The sequence below is a fragment of the Taudactylus pleione genome, unplaced genomic scaffold (assembly GCF_031769625.1).
Source record: "Taudactylus pleione unplaced genomic scaffold, aTauple2 ptg001090l, whole genome shotgun sequence".
NCBI lineage: Eukaryota > Metazoa > Chordata > Amphibia > Anura > Myobatrachidae > Taudactylus > Taudactylus pleione.
In genome coordinates, this window is record NW_028285491.1 from 459,855 (window position 1) to 487,549 (window position 27,695).

The following is a 27,695-nucleotide window of genomic DNA, read 5'->3' on the forward strand; positions in this document are numbered from 1 at the left end:
GACAGGCAAACAAAATTTATTGTGTTTAAAAAATAAAATAGAACATAATCCATACAAGACCACCCCCAAACAAAAGAAAGAGTGAAGCCGGAGAAGCGAGGAAGGCGGTGGGCATTATGAGAGGACGCGGAGGGGGTGTCTGCACCCATGTAGTTAGTGGAGAACCTTGCGTAAGCCTTTCCTGTACTTCCATCTCAGTGGAAAAAGAGGGTGTCACGTTGTAAATGGAGGTGAAATAGGACAATAACAGGGGTGGGGAGGGATGTTCTAACCCCTTCACTTGCTGGAGGGACCACAAACATTGCAAAGCATTAGCCGCAGCGTTCTCCGTCATGGTGGGGTTACTCAGGAAAGGAGAGGGAAGATCAGGGCAAGGGCAGGTCCTCCCAGAATTCACTGCACCGCCTGCTCGTTAGCACTGCCACTCGTCTCCTGTGGCTTCATGACGTCTGGGAGTTCTGGGGGACTTGAAAAAGGATCCACTCGAAGAGGCTCAAAGGAGTCCCCTGCAAGACGGAGAGAAAGGTTACCACGACATCACAAGGAAAGACGAAGACGCACTCTACTGGGCACCGCTTACCTGCACAACGGAAGGCCAGTCCCACCGTTGCTGGAGCCTGTGGCCGCGCAGTCTGGCTGGTGAAGCCACAATCACCTAGGGTTTTATTGTCATCTAAGAGCTGGTCGTCCTGGGAGAGAAAGCAGACCATGAGGATAGAGCAGAGAATGGATGGACGTCAGAGGCGGGCCAGCAGAAGAGCCCCTCTCACCTTGTACAGTCTCTGGTCTTCTGGGGGTCGCTTCAAGATGCCTTCAACAATCCTCTTTAGCTCTTGTACTGTGGTGTTTTCCTTCGCATCAGTGAAGATTGTGGTTTTGTTACGGCGGATCATCAAAAACACGTCCTAGAGAAAGAGAAGATGGTTTAGTCTGTTACATCGCCAGTCGCAGAAGCATGGAGGGTCAAGAAATACAAGGGGCAAACCCTTCAGAGACCATGACCACCTTGCCCTACTGAAGAACTCTACTTCCTCCTAGAGGAGGTATAAGCCTCCCATATACTTCACAGCTACAACAGAAACACGTTATTTGATGTCCAAGATAACGTATATACTCGAGTATAAGCCGAGTTTTTCAGCACAAAAAATGTGCTGAAAAAGTACCCCCTCGGCTTATACTCGAGTCAAGTGTAGCGCTGACCGGACGGAGTTCGGTCAGCGCTACACACTCCCAAACACACAGCCGCCGGAGCTGGCAGCTGCGTGTTTGGTGTAATCAGCAGCCGCTGAGAGTCTCAGACTCTCAGCGGCTGCTGCTGCTCCCACTGCGGGAGCCATCTTCCGGCTCCCGCAGTGGGTGATGGGAGACACGTCGTCATGACGACGTCTCTCCCATGCAAAGCGGCCAGAGGAGCGGATAGCGGCGGGACCAGGAGCGGGAGTTTCAGTTAAGTGATTTTTTTTTTTTATTCTTTCCACGTCTCTCTCTACTATTGGGGGGGGGGACACTACAGGGGTCACTACCAGGGGGCGATGACTACAGGGGGCACTACCAGGGGACATTATCAGGGGGCGATTACTACAGGGAGCATTACCACTGGGGGAACTACAAGGGGGGGGGGGGGGATTACTACAGGGGGAGGGGATTACTACAGGGGGCACTAACAGGGGGGATTACCACTGGGGGAACTACCAGGGGAGGATTACTACAGGGGGCACTACCAGTGGGGGATTACTACAGGGGGCACTAAAAGGGGGGATTACTACAGGGGGTACTACCAGGGGGGGGGATTACTACTGGAGGCACTGAAAGGGGGGATTACCACTGGGGGCACTACCAGGAGGGATTACTACTGGGGGTACTACCAGGGGGGGATTACTACTGGAGGCACTGAAAGGGGGGATTACCACTGTGGGCACTACCAGGAGGGATTACTACTGGGGGCACAACCAGGGGGAATTACTACTGGGGGCACTACCAGCTGCTGCCATTTCCCACACTAGGCTTATACTCGAGTCAGTAAGTTTTCCCAGTTTTTTTGGGTAAAAGTAGGTACATCGTCTTATATTCGGGTCGACTTATACTCGAGTATATACGGTAAATATACATGCAAGAGTTCCAGAACCTTAAAGCCGAAGATGGCTTAAATCATAAGCGTGGTACAGGTTGTTCCTGTGAACTACTGACTGCACATTTACCAGCCTACTGAAGGAACCTGCTGGGTTATCACCAACCTCTCATGGCCGAGATCCAAGCAATACATAGACTAACTACATTTGGTCTGCATGACGTGACAGATGCCCCCATAAGCACTCCCTACATGGTGCACATGAACCCCCATAAACCGTAAGGTGCTTCTGCTAGGTCCAAATAATCTTCCCAATACGTAGAGAATATAAAAAACATCTATAGATCAGGAAAAGGATAGTCACAGCGTTTTCTATCCTGTGAGGCAGGCGCTGGCGTCACTCGGCGGGAATGTAGCAACTCTATTATTATGCATCTCTGGACACATGAGCTGACCATCCTCTACCAAAAAACAGCAGGAGAAAGCAAATAAAGTGTCACTGAAAGTGAAACCAAACCAAGAAAGAAAAACCAGCACAGCAGTGGTGGTTGCTGGTGATAACAAGAGGATTTCTAGGAACGCATTTGGTGAGGTCATTATAAAAAGGTTGTAAGCAGAGGACAGCTAGTGTGTTATGTTGGGTATGCATTCGGCATCCCGGTGGTCCTTAAGCCGACGCTTACCTTACCGGCGCCAGAATACAGATGCTGGTCCGAATCCCAGCAAGTAGTGGGGTTGGGGGGGGGGGGGTTAGGCACTATGAGTAGGGGGGTGTTACGCTTAAGGCGTGGGGAGGTCAGGTTAGACTTGGGCACCGGGGAGGGGGTGTTACACTTAGGGAGTGGGGAGGTCAGGCTCAGGCACCAGGGAGGGTTAGCATACCGACCACCAAGGGTCTATATGTTAACCCTGTCGGGATCCAGTCTGTCGGTATTACATACCGATTCCTTATGTGGTTAAACTCACATTTATATATTCTTTAGTTTTAAAGATATATACGCTATTAAATGCTATTATTATCATCATCATCCTTTATTTATATGGCGCCACAAGGGTTCCGCAGCACCTAGCAAAGTACATAAACATTTGAGCAGAACAAGAGAACAGTGACTTACAGGCCAGACAATACAGGACAAGTACATGGTGTATATACATTGCTGCAACAGTAGCAGGGTGGCAAATGTCAAGGGTTCGGTGCAGGTGTAAAGAGTATGGACTATGGGGTGATTCAGCAAAGCTGCACGCAGACCAAAGTCACAGGCTGGGATAACCACTGCAACCAGCCCTGGGCCTCTGGCCAACTGACTTGCGAGACCAAGAAACCGTGTCCGTAAATGCAGTCGCTGGCCTTGCCACTACCGGAAAACGTTTCTGGAAATGTCGGCCGTCTCTGCACCGCCCCTTAAATGCCTCTGCTTGTTCTGTGTGCAGAACGTAGGACTGATCACTGCCCCACTGTAAGGGAGCCTCCCCGCGCAGGCGACCCACTGATCACTGCCCCGCTGTAAGGGAGCCTCTCCGCGCAGGCGACCCACTGATCACTGCCCCGCTGTAAGGGAGCCTCTCCGCGCAGGCCAGTCACGGATCACAGCCCCGCTGTAAAGGGAGCCTCTCCGCGCAGGCCAGTCACGGATCACAGCCCCGCTGTAAAGGGAGCCTCTCCGCGCAGGCCAGTCACTGATCACAGCCCCGCTGTAAGGGAGCCTCTCCGCGCAGGCCAGTCACTGATCACAGCCCCGCTGTAAGGGAGCCAAAGTGGGTCGCGGCCATCTCAGCTTGGGGTCGCGACTCACATGGGGTGAGGTTGATGACCCCCTCTGAGGAGAGTGAAACCAGTTGAACTGTCTGTTATTTCAGGCTCCTCAGATCAATGGCTGAGAGATCCGAGGAGTCATCAGGCAGCCGCGTCCCACCCCAATGCTCAGTTTCTCTTGTCCTCCTGCCCAGCAGCAAAACTTGCTGGGGTCCTGTAATAATTTTTATTGTTAGACGGGGTCCCAGAGCAAAAAAGTTTGAGAACCCCTGATCTACACATTTTACAGTCTGCATGCAATTCAAAACACAGATTAGCAGGAGAACACAAATATGGGCTTAGACCTATTCAATCAACTATTATCCTAATGCTGAATGAAGAAAATGCATTACATGCTCCATCATTCAGGGCACAAAAATCTCTCCTCCTGCATCGGTGTGGTGTCAGTATGAACTGGGTGCTGCAAGATGCACTCTGCCCTCGTACAAAACCCCTTCCAAGACAGATGTACAAAGCTCTGAAAAGTGATAAACACCAGCCACTCAGCTCCTAACTGTCATGTCACAGGCTGTGTTTGGAAAATGACAGCTGGGGGCTGATTGGCTGGTGGTTTATCACTTTCCAATGTATCACTTTTCAGAGCTTAGTACAACTGGCCCAAAACCCCTTCTAAAAGGTGCTGCAAGATGTACACTACTCTATACGGAATCGGTACGTAATGCCGGCAGACTAAACACAGACAGTGGAAGGCCGAACAATGAAGATCCCGACTAGGGCTCGCAAGTACCCTAACCTGTCCTTTCCCCCCTCCCTATTCCTCCCTTAGGGGTGCGTAACCCTAAGTCCCCCCCCCCCCCAGGGGTGCCTAAACCTAACCCCCCCCACCTCCTAAACCTGCTTGTTGGTTCGGGCTAATCTCTTGAATTACTAGACAGATTTTGATGAGGTTTCACTATTCTATACAGCATTGGTCGAGGAAGGTTTAAGTGTGTGAACCATTCATCTGTGAGAAGAGGGAGCGGAGTAGTGACTATTTTAGCGAAGCAATCACAGATAAAAAATCTTATCTTGCATCAAGCTGAAGCAGAGTAACTGCTCATGGTGCTGAAACAGCAAAGTAAGAGCCAAACAGAGCTAGTAATGTGCCCTGTAACTGCCCACGGTCCCTTCACCAGGTACCAGCCGCTTCTTCTTACATGGCGCTGGGAGCAGAAACAGCATCCCAGCGCCGGCCAGGGATGTGTCCCGCAGAGGACACATCTCCTCTGCCTGCCCCTGCAGCTGTGCCGATGCAGGGATCAGCCACTTCATCCCAGCACGGCTTTGAAAACTTGGTCGCCATGGCGACCGGGATATGTCAAGCCCTGCATTAAGAACTATCTTTAGGTACACACCTAAACGACCGGCAATTGTGTCAATGTGCAGGGCGATTTGTCTTCACCCTGGACATCGCATGTTTGCTGGTACACACACAAAAGATTTAATGACAGACAGAACGATCACTGTTCCGTCCTTCATTAATATGTACAGTCTCACATGCGATATCGCGTGATTGGCCGTGCAGCACAGCCAATTCTGCTCCACGGGAGGTTTCTGTCCTCCCAGAGCTCGCCTTAGGACACCTGCGTTACAGTTTGACAGGCGTACCGCCCAGAGTGATGGGAAGAGAAGAGTATGGAGAAGGAAAGGAACTGCTCATGATCCAAAACATACCACCTCATCAGTGAAGCATGGTGGTGGTAGTGTCATGGCGTGGGCATGTAACGCTGCCAATGGAACTGGTCCCCTTGTATTTATTGATGATGTGACTGCTGACAAAAGCAGCAGAATGAATTCTGAAGTGTTTCAGGCAATATTATATGCTCATATTCAGTCAAATGCTTCAGAACTCATTGGACGGCGCTTCACAGTGCAGATGGACAATGACCCGAAGCATACTGCAATAGCAACCAAAGAGTTTTTTAAGGCTAAAAAGTGGAATGTTATGCAATGGCCAAGTCAATCCCCTGACCTGAATCCGACTGAGCATGCATTTCACTTGATGAAGACAAAACTGAAGGGAAAATGCCCCAAGAACAAGCAGGAACTGAAGACATTTGCAGTAGAGGCCTGGCAGAGCATCACCAGGGATGAAACCCAGCGTCTGGTGATGTCCCTTGGTCTACATGACACTGCTCTGTCCTGGCTGTAGTCCTACCTCTCTGACCGTTCCTTCTCTGTTTCCTCTCATGGCGACTCCTCCCCCCCACAGCCTCTTACAGTAGGTGTTCCCCAAGGTTCTGTTCTTGGACCTCTCCTATTCTCTCTCTATACATCTTCTCTAGGTAAACTCATCAGCTCTTTTGACCTCCATTATCATCTCTATGCTGATGATACTCCGATCTACCTTTCCTCACCTGATCTTTCCCCCTCTCTACTGACTCGTATCTCTAAGTGTCTCTCTGCTATCTCTTCCTGGATGTCCCAGCGATTTCTCAAACTTAATATGTCTAAGACTGAGCTGATAGTCTTCCCACCCTCCCACATAACATCATGTCCCACTATTTCTTTATTAATAGATGGCATTACTATCTCATCTAGCCCCAAAGTGCGTTGTCTTGGAGTCATCCTGGACTCTTCCCTCTCCTTTAACCCACACATTCAGAACCTCTCACAGTCCTGTCGTTTCCATCTCAAGAATATTTCCAAGATCAGACCCTTTCTCACCCAGGATGTTACCAAAACCCTTGTACATTCACTGGTCAGGTCCAGACTGGACTACTGTAACGTTCTCCTAGCTGGCCTCCCCAAATCCCATCTCTCTCCTCTCCAGTCTGTGCTCAATGCTGCTGCTCGGCTCATCTTCCTCTCCAAACGCTCTACATCTGCCTCCCCTCTTTTGCAAGCCCTCCACTGGCTCCCATTCCCTTTCAGAACCCAATTCAAGGCTCTTACACTCACTTACAAAGCCCTCACCCATTCCTCTCCAATTTACATCTCTGATCTCATCTCCCTTCACTCTTCTGTCCGCCCTCTTCGTTCACTTAATACACGCCGCCTTTCATGCCAATTGATTACTTCCTCCCACTCCCACCTCCAAGACTTTGCCCGTGCTGCTCCTCACATTTGGAACTCCCGCCCTCTCCCTATCAGACTCTGCACCTCTCTACCATCTTTCAAACGAGCTCTTAAGACCCACTACTTCATTAAAAGCCTTCCAGCTCTCATTCTAACTTGCTGCTACATCTTCCTTTCTCCCGGCCCACCCCACCCCATTCTGTGTCACTCCTGTTTGTCTTCCCCTCCCTTAAAGAATGTAAGCTCTTTCGAGTAGGGCCCTCTTGTGCTTCTCCCTACTGTAATTTAATTTATCTCTTACTAGCCACTAGGGCAACTAACACTTGGCTGCTTATGCGGGCGTTAATGTCACTAATATAGCAATGTTTATCCATGTCCTGTATTGTATTGTACTTTACTGTATTGTAAGTCAATGGTTACTTTTTTGTCTATGTACTTTGTAAGGCGCTGCGGAACACTTGTGGCACCATATAAATGATAATAATAATAATGTCTATGTGTTCTAGACTTCAGGCTGTAATTGCCTGCAAAGGATTTGCAACAAAGTATTAAAAAGTGAAAGTTAGATTTAGGATTGTTTAGTTTGTCCCATTACTTTTGGCCCCTTAAAAAGTGGGAGGCACATATAGAAACCGCTGTAATTCCTACACCGTTCACCTGATTTGGATGTAATTACCCTCAAATTAAATCTGAAAGTCAGCAGGTAAATCACATCTTGTTTGTTTCATTTCAAAGCCATTGTGGTGGTGAATAGAGGCCAAAATATGAAAATTCTGTCAATGTCCCAATATTTATGCACCTGACTGTATATATTTTTTTTTTTTTGTGGCCAACACTCCATGAGGCACTTAAATGTGTGCCTGGTGCCTTCCTCAATTACCCTTCCCAAAAGTGGAAAAGAAAAAAATCTATAGATCAATAGGCAGCACTCCTGGCGACTTCACATAGAACACAATATACTCGTAGGTAGGTTGATTAACGTTTCAGAACACTTGCAATGGTTCTTTCCTCAGGATACAATAAATCTATTGTATCCTGAGTATAGAACCATTACAAGACTTCTGAAACATTGATTAACCTACCTACAAGTATATTGTGTTCTATGTGAAGTCGCCAGGAGTGCTGCCTATAGATTTTTTTTAATAGCAGGGCTCTCTATGTATAGCCATAGAATACTATACATATATTATTATATGTTATTTATAGGGAACCACAAGTGGTCCGCAGTGCCGTACATACAGTACAGGGTGCACAGAAACTTACTTTACAATACCGTAACTAAAATATAAATAGAGGATAAGTAGTGTTCACTCTAGCTCCGGCAGCAGGCAGGGCGCCGGAGCTAGAGAGGACAACATTGTGCGTGTGCCGCAGCCGCGCGCGTGTCCCCTTTTCGTCATACTTGGGGGCGTGCCCGGCGCTTACGGACATGCCGAGCAGCCCCCAAGCGCTGCAGAAAGGGAGAATAGAAGCCGGGCGCATGCGCCCGGCGTCTATTCTCCGGCAGTGACCGGGTCACCGCATGTTTCTCCACCAGCGGGACAATGCGTCCCGCGGGTGAGAACGACACCCGCAGGCTATGAGGGCAGGGTGCTTTTTGCCCTCCAGAAGGAGGGCAGGGCGCCGCACCCTGCTAAAACAGCCTAGCGGGAACGCTAGATAAGTAGCAACACAATTCCCCATACACAGTACAGCTGGGAAGGTGAAGGCTGTCATTGAAGTGCTAGAGAAGAGGGTTGAGAGACAGTGTGGAGGAGGACCCTGCTCCTAGGAGCTTACAATCTGGGGGAGACAGACAGATGACATGAAGCATGGGTATGTAGAGGGGGACCTGAGTGCATGAGGAAGTAGGCAAGTAAGAGATGGCTGAGGCAGGAGGGCAGGGCTCCCTGTGTATAACCATCAGATACTGCTCTCTATCATATGGCTATACACAGGGAGCCCTGCTATAATATCTATATCAGTATACTATGGCTATACACAGGGAGATCTGCTATTATCTATCAGTATTTTATGGCTATACACAGGGAGCATGCTATAATATCTGTCAGTATTTTATGGCTATACACAGGGAACTCTGCTATAATTTTATATATATATATATATATATATATATATATATATATATATATGTGTCAGTACACAAACTTTGCTTGAGACACAAAATTATTGAAAATATTGTATAAAATTACCTGCAGACTGTGTGTATAAGGTGTATATAACACAAATGCATTCTGTGTGTATATTTGGGTCCCATTCCCAAGATATTTTATTATGATAGGCAAATATTCCAAAATACGGAATATTCAGTTATCCAAAACACCCCTGGTCCCAAGCATTTTGGATATGGGAGACTCAACCTGTATATACATCAGTGTCCTATGGCTACACACAGTATACATGGAGATCTGCTATATTATATATATCTCAGTATTCTATATCTATACACAGGGAACTCTGCTATATTATATATATCTCAGTATTCTATATCTATACACAGGGAACTCTGCTATATTATATATATCTCAGTATTCTATATCTATACACAGGGAACTCTGCTATATTATATATATCTCAGTATTCTATATCTATACACAGGGAACTCTGCTATATTATATATATCTCAGTATTCTATATCTATACACAGGGAACTCTGCTATATTATATATATCTCAGTATTCTATATCTATACACAGGGAACTCTGCTATATTATATATATATCAGTATTCTATATCTATACACAGGGAACTCTGCTATATTATATATATCTCAGTATTCTATATCTATACACAGGGAACTCTGCTATATTATATATATCTCAGTATTCTATATCTATACACAGGGAACTCTGCTATATTATATATATCTCAGTATTCTATATCTATACACAGGGAACTCTGCTATATTATATATATCTCAGTATTCTATATCTATACACAGGGAACTCTGCTATATTATATATATCTCAGTATTCTATATCTATACACAGGGAGATCTGCTATATTATATATATATCAGTATTCTATATCTATACACAGGGAACTCTGCTATATTATATATATATATCAGTATTCTATGACTATACACAGGGAGATCTGCTATATTATATATATATATCAGTATTCTATGACTATACACAGGGAGATCTGCTATATTATATATATATCAGTATTCTATATCTATACACAGGGAGATCTGCTATATTATATATATATCAGTATTCTATATCTATACACAGGGAGATCTGCTATATTATATATATATATCAGTATTCTATATCTATACACAGGGAGATCTGCTATATTATATATATATCAGTATACTATATCTATACACAGGGAGATCTGCTATATTATATATATATATCAGTATTCTATATCTATACACAGGGAGATCTGCTATATTATATATATATCAGTATTCTATGGCTATACACAGGGAACTCTGCTATATTATATATATATCAGTATTCTATGGCTATACACAGGGAACTCTGCTATATTATATATATATCAGTATTCTATATCTATACACAGGGAACTCTGCTATATTATATATATATATCAGTATTCTATATCTATACACAGGGAACTCTGCTATATTATATATATATCAGTATTCTATATCTATACACAGGGAACTCTGCTATAATATATATATATCAGTATTCTATGACTATACACAGGGAACTCTGCTATATTATATATATATCAGTATTCTATATCTATACACAGGGAGATCTGCTATATTATATATATATCAGTATTCTATGGCTATACACAGGGAGATCTGCTATATTATATATATATCAGTATTCTATATCTATACACAGGGAGATCTGCTATAATATATATATATCAGTATTCTATATCTATACACAGGGAGATCTGCTATATTATATATATATCAGTATTCTATGGCTATACACAGGGAGATCTGCTATATTATATATATATATATCTCAGTATTCTATGGCTATACACAGGGAGATCTGCTATATTATATATATATATCTCAGTATTCTATATCTATACACAGGGAGATCTGCTATATTATATATCAGTATTCTATATCTATACACAGGGAACTCTGCTATATTATATATATATATCAGTATTCTATATCTATACACAGGGAACTCTGCTATATTATATATATATATATCAGTATTCTATATCTATACACAGGGAACTCTGCTATATTATATATATATATCAGTATTCTATATCTATACACAGGGAACTCTGCTATATTATATATATATATATCAGTATTCTATATCTATACACAGGGAACTCTGCTATATTATATATATATCAGTATTCTATATCTATACACAGGGAACTCTGCTATATTATATATATATATATATCAGTATTCTATATCTATACACAGGGAGATCTGCTATAATATATATCAGTATTCTATATCTATACACAGGGAGATCTGCTATAATATATCTCAGTATTCTATATCTATACACAGGGAACTCTGCTATAATATATATATATATATATATATATCAGTATTCTATATCTATACACAGGGAACTCTGCTATAATATATATATCTCAGTATTCTATGACTATACACAGGGAACTCTGCTATATTATATATATATATATATATATCAGTATTCTATATCTATACACAGGGAACTCTGCTATATTATATATATATATATCAGTATTCTATGGCTATACACAGGGAGATCTGCTATATTATATATATATATATATCAGTATTCTATATCTATACACAGGGAACTCTGCTATATTATATATATATATCAGTATTCTATGGCTATACACAGGGAACTCTGCTATATTATATATATATCAGTATTCTATATCTATACACAGGGAACTCTGCTATATTATATATATATATCAGTATTCTATGGCTATACACAGGGAACTCTGCTATATTATATATATATCAGTATTCTATATCTATACACAGGGAACTCTGCTATATTATATATATATATATATATCAGTATTCTATATCTATACACAGGGAACTCTGCTATATTATATATATATATCAGTATTCTATATCTATACACAGGGAACTCTGCTATATTATATATATATATCAGTATTCTATGGCTATACACAGGGAACTCTGCTATATTATATATATATCAGTATTCTATATCTATACACAGGGAACTCTGCTATAATATATATATCTCAGTATTCTATATCTATACACAGGGAACTCTGCTATAATATATATATATATATATATATATATATATATATATATCAGTATTCTATGGCTATACACAGGGAACTCTGCTATATTATATATATATCAGTATTCTATGGCTATACACAGGGAGATCTGCTATATTATATATATATCAGTATTCTATATCTATACACAGGGAACTCTGCTATATTATATATATATATCAGTATTCTATGGCTATACACAGGGAACTCTGCTATATTATATATATATATCAGTATTCTATATCTATACACAGGGAGATCTGCTATATTATATATATATCAGTATTCTATATCTATACACAGGGAGATCTGCTATATTATATATATATCAGTATTCTATATCTATACACAGGGAGATCTGCTATAATATATATATATCAGTATTCTATGGCTATACACAGGGAACTCTGCTATATTATATATATATCAGTATTCTATGGCTATACACAGGGAGATCTGCTATATTATATATATATCAGTATTCTATATCTATACACAGGGAACTCTGCTATATTATATATATATATATCAGTATTCTATATCTATACACAGGGAGATCTGCTATATTATATATATATCAGTATTCTATATCTATACACAGGGAACTCTGCTATATTATATATATATCAGTATTCTATATCTATACACAGGGAGATCTGCTATATTATATATATATCAGTATTCTATGGCTATACACAGGGAACTCTGCTATATTATATATATATCAGTATTCTATGGCTATACACAGGGAACTCTGCTATATTATATATATATCAGTATTCTATGGCTATACACAGGGAGATCTGCTATATTATATATATATCAGTATACTATGACTATACACAGGGAACTCTGCTATATTATATATATCTCAGTATTCTATATCTATACACAGGGAGATCTGCTATATTATATATATATCAGTATTCTATATCTATACACAGGGAGATCTGCTATAATATATATATATCAGTATTCTATGGCTATACACAGGGAGATCTGCTATATTATATATATATCAGTATTCTATGGCTATACACAGGGAACTCTGCTATATTATATATATATCAGTATTCTATGACTATACACAGGGAGATCTGCTATATTATATATATATATCAGTATTCTATATCTATACACAGGGAGATCTGCTATATTATATATATATCAGTATTCTATATCTATACACAGGGAGATCTGCTATATTATATATATATCAGTATTCTATATCTATACACAGGGAACTCTGCTATATTATATATATATATCAGTATTCTATGGCTATACACAGGGAGATCTGCTATATTATATATATATATCAGTATTCTATATCTATACACAGGGAGATCTGCTATATTATATATATATCAGTATTCTATATCTATACACAGGGAGATCTGCTATATTATATATATATCAGTATTCTATATCTATACACAGGGAGATCTGCTATATTATATATATATCAGTATTCTATATCTATACACAGGGAACTCTGCTATATTATATATATATCAGTATTCTATATCTATACACAGGGAACTCTGCTATATTATATATATATCAGTATTCTATGGCTATACACAGGGAGATCTGCTATATTATATATATATCAGTATTCTATGGCTATACACAGGGAACTCTGCTATATTATATATATATCAGTATTCTATATCTATACACAGGGAGATCTGCTATATTATATATATATCAGTATTCTATGGCTATACACAGGGAACTCTGCTATATTATATCTCAGTATTCTATATCTATACACAGGGAGATCTGCTATATTATATATATATATCAGTATTCTATATCTATACACAGGGAACTCTGCTATAATATATATATATATATCAGTATTCTATATCTATACACAGGGAACTCTGCTATATTATATATATATCAGTATTCTATGGCTATACACAGGGAACTCTGCTATATTATATATATCTCAGTATTCTATGGCTATACACAGGGAACTCTGCTATATTATATATATATCAGTATTCTATATCTATACACAGGGAACTCTGCTATATTATATATATATATCAGTATTCTATATCTATACACAGGGAGATCTGCTATAATATATATATATATCAGTATTCTATGACTATACACAGGGAACTCTGCTATATTATATATATCTCAGTATTCTATATCTATACACAGGGAGATCTGCTATATTATATATATATCAGTATTCTATATCTATACACAGGGAACTCTGCTATATTATATATATATATCAGTATTCTATATCTATACACAGGGAGATCTGCTATATTATATATATATCAGTATTCTATGACTATACACAGGGAGATCTGCTATATTATATATATATATCAGTATTCTATATCTATACACAGGGAGATCTGCTATATTATATATATATCAGTATTCTATGACTATACACAGGGAGATCTGCTATATTATATATATATCAGTATTCTATATCTATACACAGGGAACTCTGCTATAATATATATATATCAGTATTCTATATCTATACACAGGGAACTCTGCTATATTATATATATATCAGTATTCTATGGCTATACACAGGGAACTCTGCTATAATATATATATATCAGTATTCTATATCTATACACAGGGAACTCTGCTATATTATATATATATATCAGTATTCTATGACTATACACAGGGAACTCTGCTATAATATATATATATCAGTATTCTATGGCTATACACAGGGAACTCTGCTATATTATATATATATCAGTATTCTATGACTATACACAGGGAGATCTGCTATATTATATATATATATATATATATATCAGTATTCTATATCTATACACAGGGAACTCTGCTATAATATATATATATCAGTATTCTATGACTATACACAGGGAACTCTGCTATATTATATATATATCAGTATTCTATATCTATACACAGGGAGATCTGCTATATTATATATATCAGTATTCTATATCTATACTAGGGATGTGCGCCGGACCATTTTTGCCGGATTTGGATTTGGATTTGGTTCTAATTCGTCGTCCGGCTTTGGATTTGGATTTGCCAAACTGCGGTGACTGGCTTTGGATTTGGATTTGGATTTTTTTACAAAAATTGACAAAAAAAGCTAAAATCACATAAATTGGTCTTTTTTTTCTTCCTAGAGTATTATTAACCTCAATAACATTAATTTCCAGTCAATTTAGACCATATCACAGCTTATAATATTGTTTTCAACATTATTGGCCAAAGGTTGCAGTGAGCTGACTGGTTACTAAGCGACAAAGCAGCGGCACAACGACACAGACACCACAGTATAAAGCACATCTATGACACATTGCCACACAGCAGTGGCAGAAATGAAAAGTAGTGCACCCACCCAGTGGGGTACGGCCAGCAGAGTCACAGTACTTGTTTACAAAGTGGGCTACGGCCCTAGGAGTCACAGTGCACAATCTTATTAGCATTACACCGCACATAGGGCCTGATTCACATTACACCATAAAGTAGTGTCTCTTATTTATGTTACGACACACAGTAGTGCCCCTTTTACACAATGCCCACAGTAGTGACCCTTTTACACAATGCCCACAGTAGCGGTGTCCCTTACACAATGTCCCCCAGCAGTGGTGCCCCCTATGCAGTCCCCTTAGTAGTACGGTCCACTATGCAGTGCCCCCAGTTGAATGCTCCCCAGTAGTATGCCCCCCATTAGCAGGCCCCCCCAGTAGTATGTCCCCCATTAGCAGGTCCCCCCAGTAGTATGCCTCCCATTAGCATGCCACCCAGTAGTATGGCTCCCCCAGTAGTAGGCTGCCCCAGTAGCAGGCCCCCCCAGTAGTAGGCTGCTCCAGTAGTAGCCCCCCCTGTAGTATGGGCCCCCCCTGTAGTATGGCCCCCCCTGTAGTATGGCCCCCCCAGTAGTATGGCCCCCCCCAGTAGTATGGCCCCCCCCAGTAGCAGGCCCCTCAGTAGTATGGCCCCCCCAGTAGCAGACCCCCCCCAGTAGTATAGCCCCCCCCAGTAGCAGGCCCCTCTGTAGTATGGCCCCCCCAGTAGTATAGCCCTGCCCAGTAGCAGACCCCCCCCAGTAGTGCAGACCCCCCCAGTAGTATAGCCCCCCCCCAGTAGCAGGCCCCTCTGTAGTATGGCCCCCCAATAGTGCAGATCCCCCCCAGTAGTATGGCCCCCCCAGTAGCAGACCCCCCCCCAGTAGTATAGCCCCCCCCAGTAGCAGGCCCCTCTGTAGTATGGCCCCCCCAGTAGTATTGCCTCCCCCAGTAGCAGACCCCCCCCCAGTAGTGCAGACCCCCCCCCAGTAGTATAGCCCCCCCAGTAGCAGGCCCCTCTGTAGTATGGCCCCCCCAGTAGTATAGCCCCCCCCCAGTAGCAGACCCCCCCAGTAGTGCAGACCCCCCCCCCAGTAGCGCCCCCGGACCTTTGACAAGTAAAAAAATAAAAAAAATAAAACTTACCTGTATCCCCGCTCCCGCGCCGTCCGCTCTGTCACACGCTGAGGAGGGAGCCGGAAGACGGAGCTCATGTGTGAGCTCCAGCCGGCTCCCTCCGTGCAGCAGCCAATGAGAGTCTGTGTGACTCTCATTGGCTGCTGTAACAAACACACAGCTGCCGCTGGCGGCTGTGTGTCTGTGTAGGGCAGAGCGCTATCACTGCGCTCTGCCCTACACGCGAGGAGACCTGATGTCGGATTCTCTAGTGAGAATCCGACATCAGGCGGCCGCCGTTCGGCCCCGAACGGGGATCCGAGTCAGGCGGTGAACACCCGAACAGGGTTCGGGTGGACTCGGATCCCCAATGTTCGGAGCGGTTCGGATTCCACAGAATCCGAACCGCTCATCTCTAATCTATACACAGGGAGATCTGCTATATTATATATATATCAGTATTCTATGGCTATACACAGGGAGATCTGCTATATTATATATATATCAGTATTCTATATCTATACACAGGGAACTCTGCTATATTATATATATATCAGTATTCTATGACTATACACAGGGAACTCTGCTATATTATATATATATCAGTATTCTATATCTATACACAGGGAGATCTGCTATATTATATATATCAGTATTCTATATCTATACACAGGGAGATCTGCTATATTATATATATATCAGTATTCTATATCTATACACAGGGAGATCTGCTATATTATATATATATCAGTATTCTATATCTATACACAGGGAGATCTGCTATATTATATATATATCAGTATTCTATATCTATACACAGGGAACTCTGCTATATTATATATCAGTATTCTATATCTATACACAGGGAACTCTGCTATATTATATATATATCAGTATTCTATATCTATACACAGGGAACTCTGCTATATTATATATATATCAGTATACTATATCTATACACAGGGAGATCTGCTATATTATATATATATCAGTATTCTATATCTATACACAGGGAGATCTGCTATATTATATATATATCAGTATTCTATATCTATACACAGGGAGATCTGCTATATTATATATATATATATCAGTATTCTATATCTATACACAGGGAACTCTGCTATATTATATATATATATCAGTATTCTATATCTATACACAGGGAGATCTGCTATATTATATATATATATATCTCTCAGTATTCTATGACTATACACAGGGAGATCTGCTATATTATATATATCAGTATTATATATCTATACACAGGGAGATCTGCTATATTATATATATCTCAGTATTCTATGGCTATACACAGGGAACTCTGCTATATTATATATATATATCAGTATCCTATATCTATACACAGGGAACTCTGCTATATTATATTATATATATCAGTATTCTATATCTATACACAGGGAGATCTGCTATAATATATATATATCAGTATCCTATGGCTATACACAGGGAGATCTGCTATATTATATATATCTCAGTATTCTATATCTATACACAGGGAACTCTGCTATATTATATATATATATCAGTATTCTATGACTATACACAGGGAGATCTGCTATATTATATATAATATATATATCAGTATTCTATGACTATACACAGGGAGATCTGCTATAATATATATATATCAGTATTCTATATCTATACACAGGGAACTCTGCTATAATATATATATATCAGTATTCTATGACTATACACAGGGAGATCTGCTATATTATATATCAGTATTCTATATCTATACACAGGGAGATCTGCTATAATATATCTCAGTATTCTATATCTATACACAGGGAACTCTGCTATAATATATATATATCAGTATTCTATGACTATACACAGGGAGATCTGCTATATTATATATCAGTATTCTATATCTATACACAGGGAACTCTGCTATATAATATATATATCAGTATTCTATGGCTATACACAGGGAACTCTGCTATATTATATATATATATCAGTATTCTATGGCTATACACAGGGAACTCTGCTATATTATATATATATCAGTATTCTATATCTATACACAGGGAGATCTGCTATATTATATATATATCAGTATTCTATGGCTATACACAGGGAACTCTGCTATATTATATATATATCAGTATTCTATATCTATACACAGGGAGATCTGCTATATTATATATATATCAGTATTCTATGGCTATACACAGGGAACTTGCTATATTATATATATATCAGTATTCTATGGCTATACACAGGGAACTCTGCTATATTATATATATATCTCAGTATTCTATATCTATACACAGGGAGATCTGCTATATTATATATATATCAGTATTCTATGACTATACACAGGGAGATCTGCTATAATATATATCAGTATTCTATATCTATACACAGGGAACTCTGCTATATTATATATATATATCAGTATTCTATGGCTATACACAGGGAGATCTGCTATATTATATATATATCAGTATTCTATATCTATACACAGGGAGATCTGCTATATTATATATATATCAGTATTCTATGGCTATACACAGGGAGATCTGCTATATTATATATATATATCAGTATTCTATATCTATACACAGGGAGATCTGCTATATTATATATATATCAGTATTCTATATCTATACACAGGGAGATCTGCTATATTATATATATATCAGTATTCTATGGCTATACACAGGGAACTCTGCTATATTATATATATATCAGTATTCTATGACTATACACAGGGAGATCTGCTATATTATATATCAGTATTCTATATCTATACACAGGGAGATCTGCTATATTATATATATATCAGTATTCTATATCTATACACAGGGAACTCTGCTATATTATATTATATATATCAGTATTCTATGGCTATACACAGGGAACTCTGCTATATTATATATATATATCAGTATTCTATGGCTATACACAGGGAGATCTGCTATATTATATATATATCAGTATTCTATGACTATACACAGGGAGATCTGCTATATTATATATATATCAGTATTCTATATCTATACACAGGGAACTCTGCTATATTATATATCAGTATTCTATATCTATACACAGGGAGATCTGCTATATTATATATATATCAGTATTCTATATCTATACACAGGGAACTCTGCTATATTATATATATATCAGTATTCTATGACTATACACAGGGAGATCTGCTATATTATATATATATCAGTATTCTATATCTATACACAGGGAGATCTGCTATATTATATATATATCAGTATTCTATATCTATACACAGGGAACTCTGCTATATTATATATATATCAGTATTCTATGGCTATACACAGGGAGATCTGCTATATTATATATATATCAGTATTCTATATCTATACACAGGGAACTCTGCTATATTATATATATATCAGTATTCTATATCTATACACAGGGAACTCTGCTATATTATATATATATCAGTATTCTATATCTATACACAGGGAGATCTGCTATATTATATATATATATATCAGTATTCTATATCTATACACAGGGAACTCTGCTATATTATATATCAGTATTCTATGACTATACACAGGGAGATCTGCTATATTATATATATATATCAGTATTCTATGGCTATACACAGGGAACTCTGCTATATTATATATATCTCAGTATTCTATATCTATACACAGGGAGATCTGCTATATTATATATATATCAGTATTCTATGGCTATACACAGGGAGATCTGCTATATTATATATATATCAGTATTCTATGGCTATACACAGGGAGATCTGCTATATTATATATATATCAGTATTCTATATCTATACACAGGGAGATCTGCTATATTATATATATATCAGTATTCTATGGCTATACACAGGGAGATCTGCTATATTATATATATATCAGTATTCTATATCTATACACAGGGAACTCTGCTATATTATATATATATCAGTATTCTATATCTATACACAGGGAGATCTGCTATATTATATATATATATCAGTATTCTATATCTATACACAGGGAACTCTGCTATATTATATATATATCAGTATTCTATGGCTATACACAGGGAACTCTGCTATATTATATATATATCAGTATTCTATGGCTATACACAGGGAGATCTGCTATATTATATATATATCAGTATTCTATGGCTATACACAGGGAGATCTGCTATATTATATATATATATCAGTATTCTATATCTATACACAGGGAACTCTGCTATATTATATATATCTCAGTATTCTATATCTATACACAGGGAGATCTGCTATATTATATATATATCAGTATTCTATGGCTATACACAGGGAACTCTGCTATATTATATATATATCAGTATTCTATGGCTATACACAGGGAACTCTGCTATATTATATATATATCAGTATTCTATGGCTATACACAGGGAGATCTGCTATATTATATATATATCAGTATTCTATGGCTATACACAGGGAACTCTGCTATATTATATATATATCTCAGTATTCTATATCTATACACAGGGAACTCTGCTATAATATATCTCAGTATTCTATATCTATACACAGGGAACTCTGCTATATTATATATATATCAGTATTCTATATCTATACACAGGGAACTCTGCTATATTATATATATATCAGTATTCTATATCTATACACAGGGAGATCTGCTATATTATATATATATCAGTATTCTATGACTATACACAGGGAGATCTGCTATATTATATATATATATCAGTATTCTATATCTATACACAGGGAACTCTGCTATAATATATATATATATCAGTATTCTATGACTATACACAGGGAGATCTGCTATATTATATATATCAGTATTCTATATCTATACACAGGGAGATCTGCTATAATATATCTCAGTATTCTATATCTATACACAGGGAGATCTGCTATATTATATATATATCAGTATTCTATGACTATACACAGGGAGATCTGCTATAATATATCTCAGTATTCTATGGCTATACACAGGGAACTCTGCTATATTATATATATATATCAGTATTCTATATCTATACACAGGGAACTCTGCTATATTATATTATATATATCAGTATTCTATATCTATACACAGGGAATTCTGCTATATTATATATATATATCAGTATTCTATGGCTATACACAGGGAGATCTGCTATATTATATATATATCAGTATTCTATGGCTATACACAGGGAACTCTGCTATATTATATATATATCAGTATTATATATCTATACACAGGGAGATCTGCTATATTATATATATATCAGTATTCTATGACTATACACAGGGAACTCTGCTATAATATATCTCAGTATTCTATATCTATACACAGGGAGATCTGCTATAATATATCTCAGTATTCTATGGCTATACACAGGGAACTCTGCTATATTATATATATATATATATCAGTATTCTATATCTATACACAGGGAACTCTGCTATATTATATTATATATATCAGTATTCTATATCTATACACAGGTAACTCTGCTATATTATATATATATATCCGTATTCTATGGCTATACACAGGGAACTCTGCTATATTATATATATATCAGTATTCTATGGCTATACACAGGGAACTCTGCTATATTATATATATATCAGTATTATATATCTATACACAGGGAACTCTGCTATATTATATATATATCAGTATTCTATATCTATACACAGGGAGATCTGCTATATTATATATATATATATCAGTATTCTATATCTATACACAGGGAGATCTGCTATATTATATATATATCAGTATTCTATATCTATACACAGGGAACTCTGCTATATTATATATATATCAGTATTCTATATCTATACACAGGGAACTCTGCTATATTATATATATATATCAGTATTCTATATCTATACACAGGGAGATCTGCTATATTATATATATATCAGTATTCTATATCTATACACAGGGAACTCTGCTATAATATATATATATATATATATCAGTATTCTATGACTATACACAGGGAGATCTGCTATATTATATATATATATCAGTATTCTATATCTATACACAGGGAACTCTGCTATATTATATATATCAGTATTCTATATCTATACACAGGGAGATCTGCTATATTATATATATATCAGTATTCTATGGCTATACACAGGGAGATCTGCTATATTATATATATATCAGTATTCTATGGCTATACACAGGGAACTCTGCTATATTATATATATATATCAGTATTCTATATCTATACACAGGGAGATCTGCTATATTATATATATATCAGTATTCTATATCTATACACAGGGAGATCTGCTATATTATATATATATCAGTATTCTATATCTATACACAGGGAGATCTGCTATAATATATATCAGTATTCTATGACTATACACAGGGAGATCTGCTATATTATATATATATATCAGTATTCTATATCTATACACAGGGAGATCTGCTATATTATATATATATCAGTATTCTATATCTATACACAGGGAACTCTGCTATAATATATATATATATCAGTATTCTATATCTATACACAGGGAGATCTGCTATATTATATATATCAGTATTCTATATCTATACACAGGGAACTCTGCTATATTATATATATATATATCAGTATTCTATATCTATACACAGGGAGATCTGCTATATTATATATATATCAGTATTCTATATCTATACACAGGGAACTCTGCTATATTATATATATATATCAGTATTCTATGGCTATACACAGGGAGATCTGCTATATTATATATATATCAGTATTCTATATCTATACACAGGGAACTCTGCTATATTATATATATCTCAGTATTCTATATCTATACACAGGGAACTCTGCTATATTATATATATATCAGTATTCTATGACTATACACAGGGAGATCTGCTATATTATATATATATATATATCAGTATTCTATATCTATACACAGGGAACTCTGCTATAATATATATATATATATATCAGTATTCTATGACTATACACAGGGAACTCTGCTATATTATATATATATCAGTATTCTATGGCTATACACAGGGAGATCTGCTATATTATATATATATCAGTATTCTATATCTATACACAGGGAGATCTGCTATATTATATATCAGTATTCTATATCTATACACAGGGAGATCTGCTATAATATATATATATATATCAGTATTCTATATCTATACACAGGGAGATCTGCTATATTATATATATATCAGTATTCTATATCTATACACAGGGAACTCTGCTATATTATATATATATCAGTATTCTATATCTATACACAGGGAACTCTGCTATATTATATATATATCAGTATACTATGACTATACACAGGGAACTCTGCTATATTATATATATATCAGTATTCTATGACTATACACAGGGAACTCTGCTATATTATATATATATCAGTATTCTATGACTATACACAGGGAGATCTGCTATATTATATATATATCAGTATTCTATGGCTATACACAGGGAGATCTGCTATATTATATATATCTCAGTATTCTATATCTATACACAGGGAGATCTGCTATATTATATCTCAGTATTCTATATCTATACACAGGGAACTCTGCTATATTATATATCAGTATTCTATATCTATACACAGGGAACTCTGCTATATTATATATATATCAGTATTCTATGACTATACACAGGGAACTCTGCTATATTATATATATATCAGTATTCTATATCTATACACAGGGAGATCTGCTATATTATATATATATCAGTATTCTATGGCTATACACAGGGAACTCTGCTATAATATATATATATCAGTATTCTATATCTATACACAGGGAGATCTGCTATATTATATATATATATCAGTATTCTATGGCTATACACAGGGAGATCTGCTATATTATATATATATATCAGTATTCTATATCTATACACAGGGAGATCTGCTATATTATATATATATCAGTATTCTATATCTATACACAGGGAGATCTGCTATATTATATATATATCAGTATTCTATGGCTATACACAGGGAACTCTGCTATATTATATATATATATCAGTATTCTATATCTATACACAGGGAACTCTGCTATATTATATATATATCAGTATTCTATATCTATACACAGGGAGATCTGCTATATTATATATATATCAGTATTCTATATCTATACACAGGGAACTCTGCTATATTATATATATCTCAGTATTCTATATCTATACACAGGGAGATCTGCTATATTATATATATATCAGTATTCTATATCTATACACAGGGAGATCTGCTATAATATATATATATCAGTATTCTATATCTATACACAGGGAACTCTGCTATATTATATATATATATATCAGTATTCTATATCTATACACAGGGAGATCTGCTATATTATATATATATCAGTATTCTATATCTATACACAGGGAGATCTGCTATATTATATATATATCAGTATTCTATATCTATACACAGGGAGATCTGCTATAATATATATCAGTATTCTATGACTATACACAGGGAGATCTGCTATATTATATATATATATCAGTATTCTATATCTATACACAGGGAGATCTGCTATATTATATATATATCAGTATTCTATATCTATACACAGGGAACTCTGCTATAATATATATATATATCAGTATTCTATATCTATACACAGGGAGATCTGCTATATTATATATATCAGTATTCTATATCTATACACAGGGAGATCTGCTATATTATATATATATCAGTATTCTATATCTATACACAGGGAACTCTGCTATATTATATATATCTCAGTATTCTATATCTATACACAGGGAACTCTGCTATATTATATATATATCAGTATTCTATGACTATACACAGGGAGATCTGCTATATTATATATATATATATATCAGTATTCTATATCTATACACAGGGAACTCTGCTATAATATATATATATATATATCAGTATTCTATGACTATACACAGGGAACTCTGCTATATTATATATATATCAGTATTCTATGGCTATACACAGGGAGATCTGCTATATTATATATATATCAGTATTCTATATCTATACACAGGGAGATCTGCTATATTATATATCAGTATTCTATATCTATACACAGGGAGATCTGCTATAATATATATATATATATCAGTATTCTATATCTATACACAGGGAGATCTGCTATATTATATATATATCAGTATTCTATATCTATACACAGGGAACTCTGCTATATTATATATATATCAGTATTCTATATCTATACACAGGGAACTCTGCTATATTATATATATATCAGTATACTATGACTATACACAGGGAACTCTGCTATATTATATATATATCAGTATTCTATGACTATACACAGGGAACTCTGCTATATTATATATATATCAGTATTCTATGACTATACACAGGGAGATCTGCTATATTATATATATATCAGTATTCTATGGCTATACACAGGGAGATCTGCTATATTATATATATCTCAGTATTCTATATCTATACACAGGGAGATCTGCTATATTATATCTCAGTATTCTATATCTATACACAGGGAACTCTGCTATATTATATATCAGTATTCTATATCTATACACAGGGAACTCTGCTATATTATATATATATCAGTATTCTATGACTATACACAGGGAACTCTGCTATATTATATATATATCAGTATTCTATATCTATACACAGGGAGATCTGCTATATTATATATATATCAGTATTCTATGGCTATACACAGGGAACTCTGCTATAATATATATATATCAGTATTCTATATCTATACACAGGGAGATCTGCTATATTATATATATATATCAGTATTCTATGGCTATACACAGGGAGATCTGCTATATTATATATATATATCAGTATTCTATATCTATACACAGGGAGATCTGCTATATTATATATATATCAGTATTCTATATCTATACACAGGGAGATCTGCTATATTATATATATATCAGTATTCTATGGCTATACACAGGGAACTCTGCTATATTATATATATATATCAGTATTCTATATCTATACACAGGGAGATCTGCTATATTATATATATATCAGTATTCTATATCTATACACAGGGAGATCTGCTATATTATATATATATATCAGTATTCTATATCTATACACAGGGAACTCTGCTATATTATATATATATCAGTATTCTATATCTATACACAGGGAACTCTGCTATATTATATATATATCAGTATTCTATGACTATACACAGGGAGATCTGCTATATTATATATATATATATCAGTATTCTATATCTATACACAGGGAACTCTGCTATAATATATATATATATATCAGTATTCTATGGCTATACACAGGGAACTCTGCTATATTATATATATATCAGTATTCTATGGCTATACACAGGGAGATCTGCTATATTATATATATATCAGTATTCTATATCTATACACAGGGAGATCTGCTATATTATATATATATATCAGTATTCTATATCTATACACAGGGAACTCTGCTATATTATATATATATCAGTATTCTATATCTATACACAGGGAACTCTGCTATATTATATATATCAGTATTCTATATCTATACACAGGGAGATCTGCGGCCATCTTGGGAGTGGCAGACATGCGCCTGTTACCCGGGGAGACCGGCTGCGTCCAGCGCCATCTTGTGGAGGTCAGGGTGACGGTGGGAGTCGGCGGACAGGGCCCGGACTTGGGTAACGGGGGATTGGAGATGGGCTCGGACCGGACACCTCTCTTCACACCCCACCGGTCGCATGACCGTCACCGCGGCTCCCCCGGCCAACAGTTACCCGGTGCCGCCATCTTGAGAAGGTCAGTGCGGGCTCGGTGCGGCCTGCAGCTCCTCCTCAGAAGAACAAACCCCAGGGGCCCGGACTCACCTCGCCGTCCCCGCCCGGTGCCCTCTTCAGCCCCGTCCCTTACTCACCATCCCGGCCGTGTCCGCCCGTCCGTCCGTCCCGGGGAGGCTGTAACCAGACAAAGACCCAGCCTCGGAGAGTCCGCTCTATCAGCACACTGACCTCCCTCCCAGCAGCCACCGCGCCGCGCAGCCGCCAGGTGAAGGGGCGAGCGCCATCTTGTGTGTGGCAGTGTTGGGGCGGGGCCGTCG

General features: G+C 37.3%; 1 protein-coding gene across 1 annotated transcript; it reads right to left on the minus strand.

The window, feature by feature from the left end:
* On the minus strand, positions 1-27,670 carry ELOB (elongin B). The gene is made up of 4 exons (XM_088461727.1): positions 27,513-27,670; positions 771-905; positions 581-689; positions 1-506 (listed from the first exon to the last, which is right to left on the minus strand). The coding sequence occupies exons 1-4, from the start codon at positions 27,513-27,515 to the stop codon at positions 394-396; spliced, it is 360 nt and encodes a 119-aa protein (XP_088317853.1). The 5' UTR covers positions 27,516-27,670; the 3' UTR covers positions 1-393.
* Between the last annotated feature and the right edge of the window lie 25 nt (positions 27,671-27,695).

Bases quoted from the DNA above. Each gene is read 5' to 3' on its own strand.
- ELOB (XM_088461727.1), bottom strand. The intron at 690-770 runs GTGAGAGGGGCT...TTTCTCTCCCAG, and splicing joins AAGACCAGAGACTGTACAAG to GACGACCAGCTCTTAGATGA. The intron at 507-580 runs GTAAGCGGTGCC...TCCGTCTTGCAG, and splicing joins ACTGGCCTTCCGTTGTGCAG to GGGACTCCTTTGAGCCTCTT.